Source organism: Astatotilapia calliptera, chromosome 14 (assembly GCF_964374335.1).
Source record: "Astatotilapia calliptera chromosome 14, fAstCal68.1, whole genome shotgun sequence".
Lineage (NCBI taxonomy): Eukaryota > Metazoa > Chordata > Actinopteri > Cichliformes > Cichlidae > Astatotilapia > Astatotilapia calliptera.
In genome coordinates, this window is record NC_137435.1 from 16020259 (window position 1) to 16038668 (window position 18410).

Genomic DNA, 18410 nt, shown 5'->3' on the forward strand with positions numbered 1-18410 from the left:
ACTGAAAACATGGTATATCTCAACATGGTGTGGAGAGTCCTTAAAAATCTGAGGAAACTGAAGAAGTTGAGGAGAAAACAAAAATGTGTGAAGAAATGAAGGGCAGCTAAAGACTTTGCACAGTACTCCACATACAGTGGCTTGCAAAAGTATTCGGCCCCCTTGAACTTTTCCACATTTTGTCACATTACAGCCACAAACATGAATCAATTTTATTGGAATTCCACGTGAAAGACCAACACAAAGTGGTGTACATGTGAGAAGTGGAACGAAAATCATACATGATTCCAAACATTTCTTACAAATAAATAACTGAAAAGTGGGGTGTGTGTAATTATTCAGCCCCCTGAGTCAATACTTTGTAGAACCACCTTTTGCTGCAATTACAGCTGCCAGTCTTTTAGGGTTTGTCTCTACCAGCTTTGCACGTCTAGAGACTGAAATCTTTTCCCATTCTTTGCAAAACAGCTCCAGCTCAGTCAGATTAGATGGACAGCGTTTGTGAACAGCAGTTTTCAGATCTTGCCACAGATTCTCGATTGGTTTTAGATCTGGACTTTGACTGGGCCGTACTAACACATGGATATGTTTTGTTTTAAACCATTGCATTGTTGCCCTGGCTTTATGTTTAGGGTCGTTGTCCTGCTGGAAGGTGAACCTCCGCCCCAGTCTCAAGTCTTTTGCAGACTCCAAGAGGTTTCTTCCAAGATTGCCCTGTACTTGGCTCCATTCATCTTCCCATCAACTCTGACCAGCTTCCCTGTCCCTGCTGAAGAGAAGCACCCCCAGAGCATGATGCTGCCACCATCATATTTGACACTGGGGATGGTGTGTTCAGAGCGATGTGCAGTGTTAGTTTTCTGCCACACATAGCGTTTTGCATTTTGGTCTCATCTGACCAGAGCACCTTCTTCCACATGTTTGCTGTGTCCCCCACATGGCTTGTGGCAAACTGCAAACGGGACTTCTTATGGTTTTCTGTTAACAATGGCTTTCTTCTTGCCACTCTTCCATAAAGGCCAACTTTGTGCAGTGCACGACTAATAGCTGTCCTGTGGACAGATTCCCCCACCTGAGCTGTAGATCTCTGCAGCTCGTCCAGAGTCACCATGGGCCTCTTGGCTGCATTACTGATCAGCGCTCTCCTTGTTCGGCCTGTGAGTTTAGGTGGACGGCCTTGTCTTGGTAGGTTTACAGTTGTGCCATATTCCATTTCTGAATGATCGCTTGAACAGTGCTCCATGGGATGTTCAAGGCTTGGGAAATCTTTTTGTAGCCTAAGCCTGCTTTAAATTTCTCAATAACTTTATCCCTGACCTGTCTGGTGTGTTCTTTGGACTTCATGGTGTTGTTGCTCCCAATATTCTCTTAGACAACCTCTGAGGCCGTCACAGAGCAGCTGTATTTGTACTGACATTAGATTACACACAGGTGCACTCTATTTAGTCATTAGCACTCATCAGGCAATGTCTATGGGCAACTGACTGCACTCAGACCAAAGGGGGCTGAATAATTACACACACCCCACTTTGCAGTTATGTATTTGTAAAAAATGTTTGGTATCATGTATGATTTTCATTCCACTTCTCACGTGTACACCACTTTGTGTTGGTCTTTCACATGGAATTCCAATAAAATTGATTCATGTTTGTGGCTGTAATGTGACAAAATGTGGGAAAGTTCAAGGGGCCCGAATACTTTTGCAAGCCACTGTATTTTGTTGGCTTGTTTGTCCTCAACTCCAATCTACGACCTTGAGTTCTGGATGTTATGATGGCTGTTACTGGCTGAATATTGGACCTCAACTCATAACACAAAGATGAAAGAGTTCAGTAGTGTAGATGCCGTGTTAGCACAATTTGTATTTTCTGTAACATCAATAGAAATTAATGTGCAAAATGAAGTGTCATGCAAAAATGTTGTCCTGAAACCTAAAACAAATATTTTAAAAAGGTGTCAAAAACAAAAACAACTTTGCATAGACATTTTAAATCACACTTAGTTTTACTATAAACATGAATCCTTGAAAATATATGTACCAACATGGAACCCCTCATCCTTTCAGGATTTACAGCACTCAAAAAGAAAAAAAGAGACACTGTAACTCTTCCAGCACAAGCCTGACTCTGCTCGACTCTGCTGTGTCCGTCAAACGTGATTTTGGAGCGTGAAGATGAAACCATCCAAAAAGTCAGATGACCAGCTGAGGAAGGGGAAGGGGAGGGGTAATAAAAATGAGACTTGCAAATTACCTATTGCTAAACAGTTTGACATTGGTAATATTAACATGAGGCTGTACAGTTTGAGGAAAATACAAAAGAATGCATCAGTGACTGAAAAACAAAAATTAAGTCATTGACAATATTAATATATTTATATTAATACCAACAAGGCTGTTATTTTTTATATGTTCAAGTTTAGAACATTAACCATTTGTTTAAAATTCAGGGTAGTAGTCATTATCTCGTGGGTAACGTCCTGCACGGTCATCCAGTCGCCACCTCGCTTCTTCACCAACCTCCATTGCGGCTCAGGATCTTTCCAGTTTCCAGCACTACTCACCCGTTTCCGACCAAGCCGAAACAGAGTGCTCACATGGAATGAAAAGGAATCTACACAAAGAACAAAAGCTGCACCTGGCCTCTTTTTCCTCTGTATAAAAATAATAAAAAGTAGCACAACTGCGACCTGTTCCCCTCCCAACATCTACTTCCAGACACTGTTACCCTCTGAAGTGAAAAAAAAAAAAAAATCATACAGAATACAGTACATCACGTTTTGTTTTACTTCACTTGAACTGCAAAACGGAGGGCAGGGGTGGGTGGGGAGCAGAAATAATTTACCAAGTCTACACTGAATATGACTCTCTGTGCATCCACAAAGAAACCAGAAGGAACAGCTGAACTGCATTTTTTTTTTTCTTTTTTCTGTTTTGGTAGCGGCATCCATGATAGCTAAACAACAACTCCACTCCATGCCCCACTTTCCACAAGTCCTCTTCACTCCAGCAGTGAGAGCCAGGGAGGAAGATGAGGGTGGGATCTCGCTTAATCATTCTTCTTCTCCCCTTCTGGTTTGTCTGTGATTGCAGCGGAGGCGGCATCTGGGGCAGGGGCTGCTGTGTTGTTCTGGGCGTGGTCTACTCCGCTGGTACCGAACTCGTTGACCCTGTTGGGATCGACTCGATAGATCCAGCGCTGGTAAAGGTAGATGAAGAACACCACATCTGCAGGAGAGGACACAGTTTGGTCCAGTGAGAAACCAGCCCCAGACTTTTTTAAAGAGCTAAATAAATAAAACTGAATTGAGACCAATATGTTACTTAAGAAGCATCAAAAACAAGTGAAGCACTGACATCATCTCCCATCAAAGCTGAACACGCTATGATGGCAAAAACTGCACTGCAAGCAGAGAGATGAGAACGTATTCACGTACAGTAGAGGTCCAGTCAGAAACAAATATGCTCACAATGCAGTGCAAACGTATCTGTCTTTGTTTTAAATACAAGATTTGCTTGTCACCTGATTTGGTTACTACATGCTTTTAAAGCAACAGTTGCACAACATCCTGCCCATGTATACAGACCAGTATTACCACAGCCTGTTATTTTAAAGTGAGAAATCTTAAGTACAAGCGTCCCTTGTGGTCGATTACTGCTTAGTTTTCTATTCTTCTCACAAGCGAGAACATTTAGTTTCATTTTGTTGTAATTGATATAGAGATAACTAAGCCTTCTTGCATACAGAATTCCCCTTGTTGGAAAGTCCAAATGCAACGTTCAATAGGTACATCTAGTATATAGCAAAGTTACACAGTGGGCTTAGTATAAACCACACCTGTCCTCCTAGTTTAAGTGAATATATGAATTCACCAACACTCAGTGTAGAATATACTTGATACATCTTTCCACTCCATCCGTTTTCTTCCTCTTATCCTTATCAGGGTTGTGTGGGAGCTGGAGCCTCTCCCAGAGGCAGGGTACACCCTGGACAGATGTCCGGTCTGTCACAGGGCTAACACACTTAAACAGACAACCATTTACACTCACATACACACCCAGGGACATTTAGAATCACAAATTAACCCCACTAATTTTCACTTTCCAATTATTTCACAAATCAAATGACAAAATGTTTAAGAGCTGGCTGCACGAGCTGATGATTGACATCTTTGTTGTTTCAAAGAGATGTGACAGGTCTCCATCATCTGCTTAGCAGCAACATCAGTGTCCTCAGTGCAGCGAATATCAACCAAATCATTACTCCCAGTTTGGTTGTTACTGACTTGACTTCTTGCTGATGTGAGCGCTGCTCTAAACCACTTTTTCGTGTCCAACTTAGCAAGTTAGCACAGACAGCAAACGAAAATTCACATTAGTGTCGCCCACCTAACATCTAATTGACTGGCTGGCCACACACTGTAGGTGGTAGCTGTTTAATTTGTGAAGCAGGGGATTTTATTTAAAGGCTTCCTAACTGCAAAGTGTGTAGGTTTCAGTTTGCACAGCAGGGCTCAGTGCTTCATTACCAAACTGTATGAACTAACATAAACTGTACAGCAGGAGAAGAACTACAATTTAAGCTTTTCTTGTGTCAAAGAAATATTTCATGAGAGGCGGCACGGTGACCTTTGTGGATGATGATTAATGATCACACCAAGTTCAAAACTGAGATCTGGTGAGTTAACACTAGGTGGAGTTAGAGGATTATGAAAACCAACAGCTGTCAAAGATCCAAGAATGACAGTTAAAAAAACATTTAAAAAAAAGAAAAGAAACAATCCTCCAGTATGAGACAGTGATTCTACATTTTCTTTTTGATCAATACGCTCACGATAAAAGAAATCAGGACGGCATTTTGTTTAAATGGTAAATGGCCTGTATTTATATAGCGCTTTACTAGTCCCTAAGGACCCCAAAGCGCTTTACATATCCATTCACACACACATTCACACACTGGTGATGGCAAGCTACAATGTAGCCACAGCCACCCTGGGGCGCACTGACAGAGGCGAGGCTGCCGGACACTGGCGCCACCGGGCCCTCTGACCACCACCAGTAGGCAACGGGTGAAGTGTCTTGCCCAAAGACACAACGACCGAGACTGTCCAAGCCGGGGCTCGAACCGGCAACCTTCCGATTACAAGGCGAACTCCCAACTCTTGAGCCACGATCGTGGTTTTGTTTAAGCACAAAACCACCCACGTCAACTGGAAACCGTTCTAGAGAATGAGGCAAATCTTAAACCACCTCCAACAAAACACTCATCTTAATGCTACAAAGTCAAAGCTGCACTGGCTGAGGAAGCAAAATGATGTTTTAGGCGATTAGCTTTCTTTGATCCTGGTATAGTTCTTAAAAAAAAAAAAAAAAACCATTAATGAATATCTGAAAGAAAACTCACCATCTCTGAGGCATCCTATCCTGTACATCATTGGCATCTTGATTACGAAGGCAAAAAGGTCATCAATAAAGGTATTGAGAGCCTTGTAGGTGAGCATCCTCCATGGGAGGTGAGCTACAGACTTCATTTTATAGTTGATGAAAAGCTGTGGCGTCATTGTAATAAAACCTTTAAAAAAAAGACAGAAAAAGGAGATTAGATTACACTAAGAATTCCTATATCACAGGCAGTAATTTAACCAGCAGGAACCATCGCGAGTGAGTGTACCAGGTACACAGCACATTAGCTAAGGCTACTGGGAATTGAATGCTTAACCATGATGCAAGCATGAAAATATTAGCTGCGAGTCCGGCAGCTCAGAGGCGAGGCAATCGAGAGAGACCAAAATAAATCAGCCTCCTCTCTGGGCTTTAAAATAGATTAACATAAAAAACTGAAAAAACCTGCTGGATGACAGAGTAAAAATCAACCCCACAGAAAGAAAAGAGGAAACAAACAGTTCCAGGAAGAGCACACAATTCATCTAATACTTTAATGCCAGGGATCTCTAAAATGTTTATGCTAAAAACTCAGGAAACGGTTTTGGTTTTTATGAACTTTATCTCAGAACGTTGTCTCTGTAGCTCTGTATTCATATCATCCTTTTAAGATAACCTTTAAAATATTATATCTAAAAACCAAACTTTTAAGGAACACTTCAGTATTCTTCATTTATTTCATAGTTAGTAAATCCAGCACAGTTTACGTTCCTTCAGCCTGTGGATTAAGTTTTAAGACCTCAGAGTATAAAACTGCTTCAGATCAACTTACCAAAGGTTAACAAGAAGCCATAGAGCATGCTGAGTACCCATGAGTACCAGCCTTTGTGCTCTACGTACAATAAACTGTAGACCGCATAGCAGCCAAACAGAGGGTAGAGCAGCCATGACAAGTACTTGAAGGCCATCTGTTCATGAGATAATGAAGAAAAGAAGATGTCACTCATCCTTTTTATCAGAAATATCCAAGCAACTTACAGAGAGATACATATTTAGAGAAGCTTCCGTCAGATAAACATTTAAACAGACCAATTTAATCATGTTTCATCCGTTCTGAAGACAATCATGTGAATGCATTTGTTACAGCCACCATTCTGAATGTGACTGGTGTTGGTTTCACTTACATCATCGTAGATTTTGGTTGAAGACTCCACATAAGTCGACTTATCTTTGAATACCAATCTTGGGAACACTCCTACGAATTTGTTCTCTCTGTCCAACTAGAGAAAAACAACAACAGTTAAGAATCTGGTGGAAACGACACTCGATGAATAAACAGTTTAGCATCTGCAAAAGGTAAGGAAGAGCCTGTTAGAGAGTTTAATCAAATGCTGCTCATCCTGCAAGAAAAAACTAATGTTTTTCAACTTACTTTGACATCCATGACCTTGGTGATTTTCCACAGGTCAATGAGAAGGCCAATGAAGACGCTGACCTGCACCACAAAGTTGGTTTCGTTGTCCAGAATGTACAGCAGCACCACTAGAGACTGAAATACTCCAAATATGATGGAGCGCACAGATAGACCTTCTAGAGACTGTCTGCTGTTCCAAAACTGGATATCTGAGGAGAAGACGGCGCTGAGGTCAAACTCGGGTAGGCGCACACTGTTCAAACTATTCTCCTCCTGTTATGTGAAGTCCTGAGTACAGACTGCTGCGACCTTACCGTTCTTGAAGGCGAGAAACTCAAAGATGCTGTGCACAATGGAGACAACGATGGTGAGTCCCAGCAGGTATGGATTGGTTTCCAGGAGGGCCACCTTCACAAAGACTTTATTGTTAAACTCAGCTTGCTTATAAAACAATGAATCTTCTATATGTTCAGTTGCTACAGAAGTTAATCACCCTAGAAACAGCGTACATGACAGCTTTGTAAATAACTAAAGTGCACCTGTCCAAGTATTTGGGATTGGGACTACGAGTATTTTGCTTTAATACAGTGTCAACTGAAAATTAGAGTAGCCTGTATTTGGACACCAAGATAACAAAGTCCCACATTACACCCGAAGAGCAGAGGTCACTCAAGTATGAAGTGCCAGTTTCCACTCATCACGCGTCTTGCATTTTGTTTTCAAGTAAAAGGTAATCTGCTAGAAAGCATTTGAAATCCTCTCCATCTGGCACATACCAACTCAAGTAGACTTTCTTTTAAATATATGTGAAATAAGATCACAGCATCTAAATGAGCACCAATATTAAAGCCCAACTTGCAGGAGGAAAACTTTAGTTTCGTCTCAGTAACCTTTGACTCCTTACCTTGACTGAGTCTTGGTCTTCATCGGATTGCTCGTAGGTGTCCTCAGGAAGGAAATTCCAGGGTGAGCGAGCGTTCTGGGCTGCATACAGCTGCCAGCGCCACAAGGACAGCGGGCAATAACTGAGGCGGAGCGGGAGGCTTTTTAGGGTCTCGTTGATGGGATAGTAGTCCTTCTGAAGGTTCCAGTAGTCATTGAAGTATACAATGGGATAGTAGTCGCCACTGACTGCATCAAACTTAACATCTAATATAAGGTAGGGTAGAAGAGCAGTAATGTCAGATAAACCAGAGCTTTAAATAAACTACGGATAAATAACTGTCACATTATACTTCCGATACTTACACTGGTCTAGAGGAGGTGGAACAGAGCCCTTCACCCAGGCTGTGTGGTCATCCACCATATTGATAGTGAGGTTGGGGTGCCAATGTGAGATAATCTCCACTGGACCGTGGCTCTCTGCTCGCTGTGAGGAAACACCCAATGTGTCAGTGCAAACATAAATATATTAATCTGGTAACTGCAAACTGATCATCACACAGCTGCTACACTTCTTACTAGTACAAACAAAGGCAAAGTCACTTTGGGCTCAACTGCACTGCAACTTATCTACATCTACTCACAATAAGCCCTGTCCAACAGCAAAGCACTCAAAAGAGAAGGACTCTGGGTTGGTTTACATTATTTTTTAAATGCGCTTTAAAAATAAAAGTGACTTGATCAACCAACCAAATAAAGATATACATAAAGAAAGGTAAAATCATTGACTGTGAGTTTTCAAAGTTCCTCTGTTCAGACGTCGGTAAAGGGCAATCATTTACAGACTGTGAGAGAGCCAATAAATGGTTCTCAGTTTCCAAGGTCTTTGATCTTCGTCTATTTTTCCTCTGCTGCAAAATGTGAAGGCAACTACCTCAAATACATTAACTGGAAATTGAAAAAACCCTAGAAATTACTTCACATACTTGCAATATGTGAAGTATGCATTAGGAATTAAAGTAATGAAGCTCTCTGCGCTGAACTCAGTTCCTTTTTAGGATAAATAATAATCTTAACCTTGATCATCTCGGGGTCTGCTTCCGTCTCTCCTGTGAGCAGATTCTTGGTCTTCAGAAACTTTCTTCGCTTATATTTATTCAGCACTGAAAGAGTTCAAAAGCAAAGTTTAGCACTTTAAACAAACATTACAACAACAGGATAATATGTTAAAGCGAGTGTGCTTTTCACAGGTGCTTACTTCTGGTTGCGTGAACTGTTGCCAGTCTGCGATACTGCCCCTTTCGTTTGGGGTCTGGGTGGAATCCACTTTTAGTGAAGTAGAGGTGTATGTAAAGTGAGCCGTTCTGCTGTATTTTCTACAATCAGACAGAAAGTGGAAGAAAAAGAAAATCAGACAAAAATAAACAGCTTTCAAATATGCAAACTTCACTATAAACTGGACTTTCCCGTCCTTCATCAACATCCGTCACATTTCCTAAACTAACAACTGTTCTTTCTCACCGTCCAACTACTGTCTGTCACCCTCCCCCAATTCATCCATAGTAATCCTTACTTCTGGGATATCCATTTCCTTATAGTGCTGGTAGCAGCCATCACCATCTTCCCCTGTGGTCCAGTCTCCATAGACCAGATCCCTGTGGAACCAGAACAGGGCATCTGTGTTGTTGAAGTCAGAGAAGACTTCCTCCTGGGACACGTACACGTACAGATCCTGCAGAAAGAGAGAGATAATAAAGGTGTTTATCATTTTGAAACAGTTAGAAACAGTCAGAAAACTGGTTTGCTGTGTGGTAAATAAACAATTATGCAGCTGACGAGGTAGATAAAGGAAAGGAAAAGGGGACAGTGTAATACCATGAGAGTGTCTTTGGGGAAGAGGTTCCTGCTGGGTACCCTGGGGGCACCGGCTGGTGTGCTGGGGTCAGGAGTGGATGGCCCTCGGCGGAACCAGCTACTGATCGCCCAGATTATGAAGATTCTGGTGAAACAAATGCAATCACAGTCAGAGGAAAACAAGGTTTAACTAACAAGGAATTAAAAGAAAATAAGTGAGAAACAAAAACATAAAAGAGGAAAAGAGAAGTGGGAAATGAATCGAGTCACTAACACTTTAAAAACTGTTCAAATTCTTAGACAAGGTTATTTATTTCAACCATCTCTAAATAAAAAGAGCTGCTGCAGGCGAGTTAAACGGCAAGGAAGCTAATCAGATTAAAGTTTAACCAGTCTAACTGCATTACATTTCAAAGAAACTGTTTTCCTGCCTCACACAAGGGTGATGAGTCAAACTAGAATAATCTACAAAGACAAAAGAAGAAAGAAAATGCTGCAGAATATTTCAACAAATAATTTTTCATTTGTATCCACCCTAACTTTGTGTGTTTGTGATTTTAAGTGAATATTCACAGCACCTCTTTCCTTTTGTGTTGTTCTAACTAACAGAAATAATGGATTTTGTGTCTGATATTTTAATGCAGATCTCTAATGTGAAAACGCTCTCTGTCCTTACTCCATGTTACTTAGTCTGTGTGGCTGAGGGGGAAGTGTGTCGATTATTGACTGGACCCAGTATGCCAAACCTCCCTTACACTCTGCTCACACAGATCATACCCGAACACGTTTGACCCCCATGACCAGTTCATCTGACTACTGTGATTGCTTCTTGCACAGTAGAACACATCCATCATGATCGCCAACCACACCCAAGGACAGCTGCCTCCATGGATTTTGCAGTGTTAAGTAATTAAATCTATATCAAGGCGTGTGAGAGGACACTGTGTGCTTCCCCTGATAGAAAATGCCCCAATCAAGCCACAAATAAATACAATTACAAATTTCTTTGTTGAAACTAAGTTTGAGAGCAGGCCAGCAGGGGAGTGGCACACAGCTGCCCATAAAAACTCCTTTAAGAGTCCATGTACTAGTGACATATACAACACACCATACAGTGGAGGGTCAGTTTACTATATGTGACAGATGTGACCATTTTCATTTTTTCCTTGACCCACCATATACTAAAATGCACTTACAGAGAAAAGTGAAATAATTATTTTTACTGAAGTAGAGCAAATGGGTTGTTTTTATTGCACTTGCGATCTTACAACCACAGGAAACAGCAACATAAATTAAGAAAACGTATATACCATCATAACACTCGTGTTTCCAAATCATGATCCTGAAATGTGTTCAAATATTCAGTGCCAAAGATTTTAACTGAAGGGTTTTAACTGATTATTGCAATATAATCTTCTTAATCTTATAAATGGGCCTCTTCTTCTGCTTGAGCAGTTGCCAAAGGTAGGAAAAGCAGCCAAAGCCTGTTATTCAAACAAGGTGCCAAAAAAGTACTACTCTGGTCCAGCTTTTTTTTTTTTTAAATGAGCACTTACCCTAATGTACCGTACATTTTTATTATACAGGAACATTTCAAAAAATGTAAAACTGCTAAACTCTTCAAAGAGTGTACAATGATACTGAAATCAAAGCTGAGCTCCTCCATAGCTGGATAATGGCCATCAGACAGCTAGCCGTTACAGCACAGGTACCCACCATAAAAAGCACCTTGAGGCAACTGTTGTTGTGAATTGGATTTATATAAATCAAACTGAACTGATATTCCTACAAAGCTCTCACACTCAGAGTAAGTCAACTATTAATTTGACTATAGAAGAAAGAAAGAAAAAAAAAAAAAAAGGTCCTGCACACTTCATAACACGTACTAAGTTTTTGTGATCATGCATACATGGATTTTACCTTATTTACGAACTTGGACCAAAAAGTCATAAATAAAAAAATAAATAAATCATGCAGTCAGGAGGAAACTTACTGAAAAGCCTGCTGCAAAATTTCTGACTGTTACAAAGGTCACTGTGAGAGATTAGTCACTTATACTGGCATAAAATTGTTAAGGAAGTCAACACATTGCTCCTCAATCAATCATGCATCTTTCACAATGTGCGTGAAGTAACGGCAAAGGAGGTAGTAATTTCTAGGGAAAGAAATAAAACTGGCAGTGCCAACCAAAGCAGTATGGACAGCCTAGTTTGTGTTACTCCACCTCACCTAGCTACAGCAGCAACATCAGTGGTAGCAGGTAACTAAACAGCTTGTGGAGTGTCCTGCGCTCATAGTGGCAGAAGAGGTGACACACACAGAAAGATTTTAACATGCGAGTCTGGCATTAGGCATGGACTATACTTTATGTGTCCGCTATAGGTTCGCTTGTGTACCAATGACAAATTTCGTCAGCTCAACATTCTGTGTGGACGTCCCCATGCACGCCTGTTTTTTTGGATACACATGCTCCCCATGTGACAGACTTTAAGCGGACATCAAAGACGGATAACAGGAATGACTGCTCGGATGTCACGTCTCCATCTGTCCGTGACCATATCCACAACAGACTATAATCTATTTTTTAGTGGCCTTGAATAAAGTTCAATTCCTGGTTTGAATTATTGTTTCAGTCCCACTGTGTGTGAGACAGTATTTGGAAAGACACAATGATCCATCACTAGTTTCCTCTTAATTATTTATGCTGCACAAAAAAAAACCCCCCACAATGAAACTAAACAATGTAGACCGCAAACTTTACAGTATACTCCAGCAGCAGCTCACACCTTTATTATTACCTTACCATTTACATTCACTCTGACACCACTGTGGCATAACACATTTGGTTGGTCATTAAACTCACAGCCAGCCCACAGAGCGAATGATTATCTGTGTGCTGGTAAACAGAAGAAAAAAAAATGCAATAAGTCACCTGAAGAGAACTCCTTTAATGACCTGCCATGCATTAGGAGCTTGCTGTTGCTGCTGTTGCTGTTGAGGGTCCTGTGCATTTCCAGCTGTCTGCACAGTCTGGCCATCTGTTGTTGCAGCAGTCCCATTGCTGCTTACCTGAAATGAAACATACAGACAGGGTCAAAGATAGTCACAAAGATGACGCAGCAACGGCACAACGTAAGAAAGGATGTTAAAAATAAAGAGCTTTATTGACAGTAAAAATATCCAGAGACCCAATGTACTTTCCTGAAAGCCTAAAGTGGTGATATGATTTATTCAAGAATTCTTCCTCAATCTGCAGCCAAAACAAAGAACATACAGTACGATGTAGTGCAGCTGTAAAGACTAAAAGGTGCAGTTACGGTGACAAACCGCAGTTCTTCGGGGTCTTTTATTACATGGCCTTAAGAGTTAACTACACCTCGACCTTTGCATTTTAACTTTTTAAATAAGAACAGCGGATTTGTCGCTCACTGATGCACTTAAATCTTAATAGCAAGTAACAAACATGAAAGACCTAAAAAGCAGCTGTTTAAGCAGAGGATCCCCAGTTTGATACTGAGAGGAGAAGATTCTCTTTGGGCTTGGGTTAGGAAAGGCCCTGGGTATTAAAAAAATAAAAATAAATAAATAAATCTAAATCAAACATGTGGAGATACTACCTGTGATGACCCTGTGTGAATAACAGAGCAGCTAAAAGAAGCTACATAACAAACAAAAACTCTGCTACAGAATAAACATCACTTAAAATAATAATAATAATAATATTGGCAAATCCCTATTTACCTATTGTGACCTGTTGACCTAACAGAGCAGGAGAGTCAAACTCATTTTAGCTTATGAGCCACACACAGCCCAATCTGATCTCAAGTGGGTCAGATCAGTATTACCTATATGGAAAAAACAAACACCTCTCTAAATTTCTCTCTTTTAATAAAGTAGTAGAGTCTTAAAACATTCACATTTTTATATTTAATGAACCACCATTTACAAAATCCTATGGCACACCTGATTTTGAATGAAGACAACCCATTTTGGGAACCCCTGGTTTCAAAACCTTTGATAACAGTGTCAGCATGATTATGCAACTTCCCCTGGTTTCAGTGAAATCTGTCATACGTTTGCCCTTTAATTCATTTTTTTTCCAAGTTTCTCCATGTCCATGTAACCCCCACCACCCCTGTGGCAAGGCCACCCTCTATTCAAGTGACACAATAGACAAACACATGCCAAGTCATGAGACTCATTCACTATCTAAACATCTAATCTCCCCTGTTGTCACCAACCAGCAGTCAGCCAGCAGAAACAAAACATGACTTGAGGCAAAAAAAATGTTTTATGTTTAAACAGATTACCATCAGTTTTGAAATTTTTTTAAGTTTTTGTTAAAACACTGACCTAACAACATCATAATCAGACCGTTTCAAGGACACGGATTGGCTCAAAATAGGTCCTTTCACCCTCAGTGCCCAGTACTTTTCCTGCTGCGTTAAAATAGAAGCAATTCGCTAAACAGACAAGGATCTTAGAGTCTTGATGGGATCAACATAATAACCATTACACAGATAGATCCCCTGATAACCTGTTTTTATTGTTGAGCCTCTCTCTTCCAGCTTAGGATAATCATTTACAATTTACACCCTCTGAAACAAAGATTAACAATTAACCACCTATTCTTGGTTCACAGCAGATCCTTAATTTATCACAGAGTCTAACATTAAGCACTCACATAAGTCAATTGTTCACAGGCTCTGGTAATGTGTCTCTAACATGGTGACATTATCTCCTACATGCCAGCTCAAACAATGCAGTATATCAATATCAGGACAATAACACACTCTGTACACCACCACAGTGGTTTTGATATCAAACAATCAACATGGCAGACTTTAGTGCCTTAATTCAAGGGGTTTCACAAAGATACCATGCTAACTATTTTGGTAATACAGAAATTTTTATAGATAGTTCCCCAGAGGCTCAGACCCTCAATGTAACTGGACAGTTGGCTGATAAGCAGCTGCGCCAGATGAGGCCGTTTCCCTCATTTATTCTATGATACAGTCAGCAGATAAAGGACGTGGGGTTGATATATAAGTGTTGAACTTGAATATAGTAGCTGCATACTAGAACTCTCAATGCAGCTGCATGTAAAGGAGGACAGGGTGAAAAATGACGTGTGTGTGTGTGTATATATATCAAAACTCTCCCTGCACTGAAATCTGGGCTGGTACAACAGGATGTGCTCAAAGGTTTTGTTTTTCTTTTGACCACCTTGGCCTGTGATAGATTTCATTCAATCACTGCTACCCAAGGTCCCTAATGTTTAGGTATGTAGTACTTGTCAAAGCAGCACACACGAATACCAGGATCCAAGGTTACCAGAGAGTCAAACCGGGAGCATCACTCTGACACTTCACTCTTCTCTTCCCTCCTCCAACCCCCAAACAGTATATCCTGCTTCTACCTCTTCCCCAGTTAATTGCTGTAACCGTACCCAGTCCTCCACATCGTATAAATATAATGATACTTCCTCAAACCACCTTCCAGATTTTTATGGTCCAAACCCATGGTCAACTATCTAAGGGGCTACTGAGCTGACAAGCCTGGAGCTAAACAACAAGCTGGCATACAGAAATCTTCTCTGTATTGGACCAGTGGTTGGTTGGCTGGCTGGCCCCCCGGTGCACATCAACAGTTCTCCATCGGGTCACTGGTTGACATTCCTCTCATCACTTTTTCTATGTACTAACAACTGCATACAGCTAGCACCCTACAGAGATACTCCCAGACATCTGCCCACATCAAAGTCACTCAGATCCTCACACTTTTTATTCCTTCTTTCAACAAACTTATTTTAGGAGCTCATTGTTCACTCACTGACAAGATAATCAGTGTTATTAACTCATCAGTAACCCCCCACCCCCACCCCATTACAAGCAATTCAATCAACAGATTCACCTAGTAGTGGCCCTCAAGAGACCCGTTAGGGCTCACTCTAAAAACAACAGCACATTTATCTTGACAGAGCAATTTTATTACAGAAGAAACACTTTGTGTATGCGTTACCCTCACCCTAGTTTCTGACATGTGTGTATTCACAGAATTTCAAGCACAGAAGAAAGCTTTTTTTTTTCTCTCTCTTTGACAGAAAACATGTAGCAAAAGATGACAATACAGATACACAGTCATTTTTATTTGGAATCAGGCGGCATGGTAGTACAGTGGTTAGCACAGTGGCGTAACAGGAAGATGCACCTTGGCCACCTGGGGTCTCTCTGTGTTGAGTTTGCATTGCCTGCAGTTAAATTAATTGGTGATTCTTTGCCATAGACATGTGTGGTTCTATGTCTCTCTGTGTTAGCCTTACAATACACTGTCGATCTGCCTCTCACCCTGTGACTGCTTGGAGCAGGTCATCTGGAGCTGATGGTTTGATCCCTGGCTCCACTCTGCGTTCAAACGTATCTTTGGGCAAGATACTGAACCCTGAGTTACTGACAATGCATTCATCAAGGAGAGTAGAATATAAGAAATATAGCTATATAAGAACCAGTACATTTCCGATTTCAAATGGGTAAAATCTCTGCTATGCAACTGTACTCGATAAACAATACATTAGTTGCTATCAATACTTTAGATTGAATCATAAAAAGCCAATCATTGACTGTGTCAGTCTTCAATAGAGAATGGATACGCATTTACAATCTTTACAGTCATGCTCCTGTATTCAGTATTTGTGTCACTACACATTTTTGAGGATTGAGCAAACGGAAGAGTAATGTTTAGCCATCTAAAAAGAGAGCGATGATTCACAATGACCTCTAGCAGCTTGTGATAAGCATTTTCGACTTTGGAAAATAACTGCTAGCTACTGCCCTCATTAAGGCTCCAGTGCTAACAAGACAATTTTAGGAGCATTTTTCATGGTTGGCTACATTTGACGACGGCTACACCTGATTCATCCACTCTATCCGTGTTAAAAAGCTCTCAGGTGAATAGGATGTTTATATGCATTTTTTTTTTCCCTTTAGGGGATTTCGAAAATGCACCTCGAGTCAAAAGTTTTCTTGAAATATCTAAGTAGACAGTAGCTGGAAGGTTTTAGCATGAGGTGAGAAATGTGCGAGAGGGGCTTGAGACTGGCCTTGTTAAGCAAGACAAGCTGCGTTGTTCAGGTTCAGGCCTTGTGATAAGCTAACTGACACACGCCAGCACTCACTCGGCTCACTTCAGCACACCGGCAGTCGGTTAATTACCGAGTCCGTTGGAGGTTACAGTGTGATTTCAAGTGAGATTTCAACTTCAACATCGGCCTTCTCGCCGCTTACCGTCGGGATTTCTCTACACATCGTTAGCGCCAGGAGGGGGGTCGTTTTAAAACCACCCGGCACTGACAACGTCACTGTGGCTCGTGTATCGACTGTGATCACGTTTAAATGTCAGCGCACCCCCACACGCGAGCTTCACACAAACCAACCAACTTCCTCTGCCTCGCGCGTTAAAAGTGAAAAACCCAGTAACAGTGTCATTCATTTTTACCTCGCCGTTGCTCACGGTAGCTTTGGTTACTCCGCTCTCCTGCGTCGCCATCTTTCTTCGTCTCTACAAGCGCACCACACTGCTGGCTGGGAAACTGCGCGTACTCTCGCGAGAAGACTGTAGTTACGTCTTCAGAGAAGTGATCGAAAATGCGATGAATAAAGTCAGGTGATCTTTTTTTCTGTTTTTTGGGCGGGGCCGGCGAAACCCCGTGACACACTTCGTCAGGAATGTTCGATCATGTAACAATAAAATGAAAAAATAAATAAATAAATAGTTAATTAATAATAAAAAGATTATTTTATCACCTAATGAATGACTTAGTAGATTTTTTATGGTTATTGCAGCATTAAATAGAAGTTTATTTCCGAAAGTGGGGAGGATAAAGACATACTATCCACAAGGCTAAATTTCGGGTTATTATCGCAAAATTTGGACTTCTGAAAAAATAACTCCAAACTGAGAAAATAAACATTTTTTAGAAAAGGAGTTTAAATTTTGAATTGCTAATCAGCAAAAAGTACACCAAAATAAAAGCTTGCTTCTCATCATTGGTGTTATCTTTCTATTCATCCATCCATAGTTCTCACAGGTGTTGCATATAACCTCTCTAATTGGGTCATAGCCATTAATTACATGCTGTCAGTCCTTGTCCATGTATGTCTTATTATAGCTTCTCAGTCCACTTGTCATACTGTTAAGCTAGGGGATTTCCAAGTCAGTATGTCTTTAGTTATGTATCTGTCGCTCATACTCTAAAGTGAGTTTGGATTGCATGGGAGTTTAGCCCAAAGACCCTTACCAGAGCTGGGATTTGAAACCCTGACCTACTGTTCCAAAGAGAGCATTGTTGTCACTACACTATCCAGCTGGCTACAGGAGGAGATAGATACCATGGATGTCAAAACACAATAACTCCTTGCAATGCACTAAGATCTCCATCTGAAGTCCTGCACCCTGAGGCTCTATGAGCAGCAGAAAGAGGGAGGGTGAGGAGTGAGGTTAGTGAGTGTCGAGCCATGATCCAGGAAGAAACACAGAGCAGGAACAATCACTGAAGGACGAACCCCTGTATGGGATGTTCTATTGACATATAGAAGTGGCTCACATCAAGAAATCCCACTAATGGCTTGAAAAAGCCTAAAGGACAGCACAGAGGCTCTGATGATGGCAACATAAGAACAGGGTCTAAGCCCCAGATTTATAGAGGCAGGACAGCTGATAAGTTGCAGACTGTGTACAAAGCTGCAGCATGTAGTACCAGGATGGAGGATAAAAGCTGAGACCGCATACACTGAAAGGCAAAAATAAGTGGCCAGAGGTCCTGATGAGAGACACAATTGAGAAAATATAGTACCAGGGGCTGAAGAAGGAACTGATGTGAGT

General features: G+C 41.0%; 1 protein-coding gene across 1 annotated transcript; it reads right to left on the minus strand.

Moving 5' to 3' along the window:
* Window positions 1-1981: 1981 nt before the first annotated feature.
* On the minus strand, window positions 1982-17179 carry clptm1 (CLPTM1 regulator of GABA type A receptor forward trafficking). The gene is made up of 14 exons (XM_026192077.2): window positions 17025-17179; window positions 12463-12599; window positions 9552-9675; window positions 9250-9408; window positions 8935-9052; window positions 8754-8839; window positions 8043-8163; window positions 7699-7943; window positions 7109-7202; window positions 6813-7003; window positions 6565-6660; window positions 6213-6348; window positions 5403-5570; window positions 1982-3226 (listed from the first exon to the last, which is right to left on the minus strand). Exons 1-14 carry the CDS (start codon window positions 17073-17075, stop codon window positions 3048-3050), a joined length of 1905 nt encoding a protein of 634 aa, XP_026047862.1. The 5' UTR covers window positions 17076-17179; the 3' UTR covers window positions 1982-3047.
* Window positions 17180-18410: the final 1231 nt, after the last annotated feature.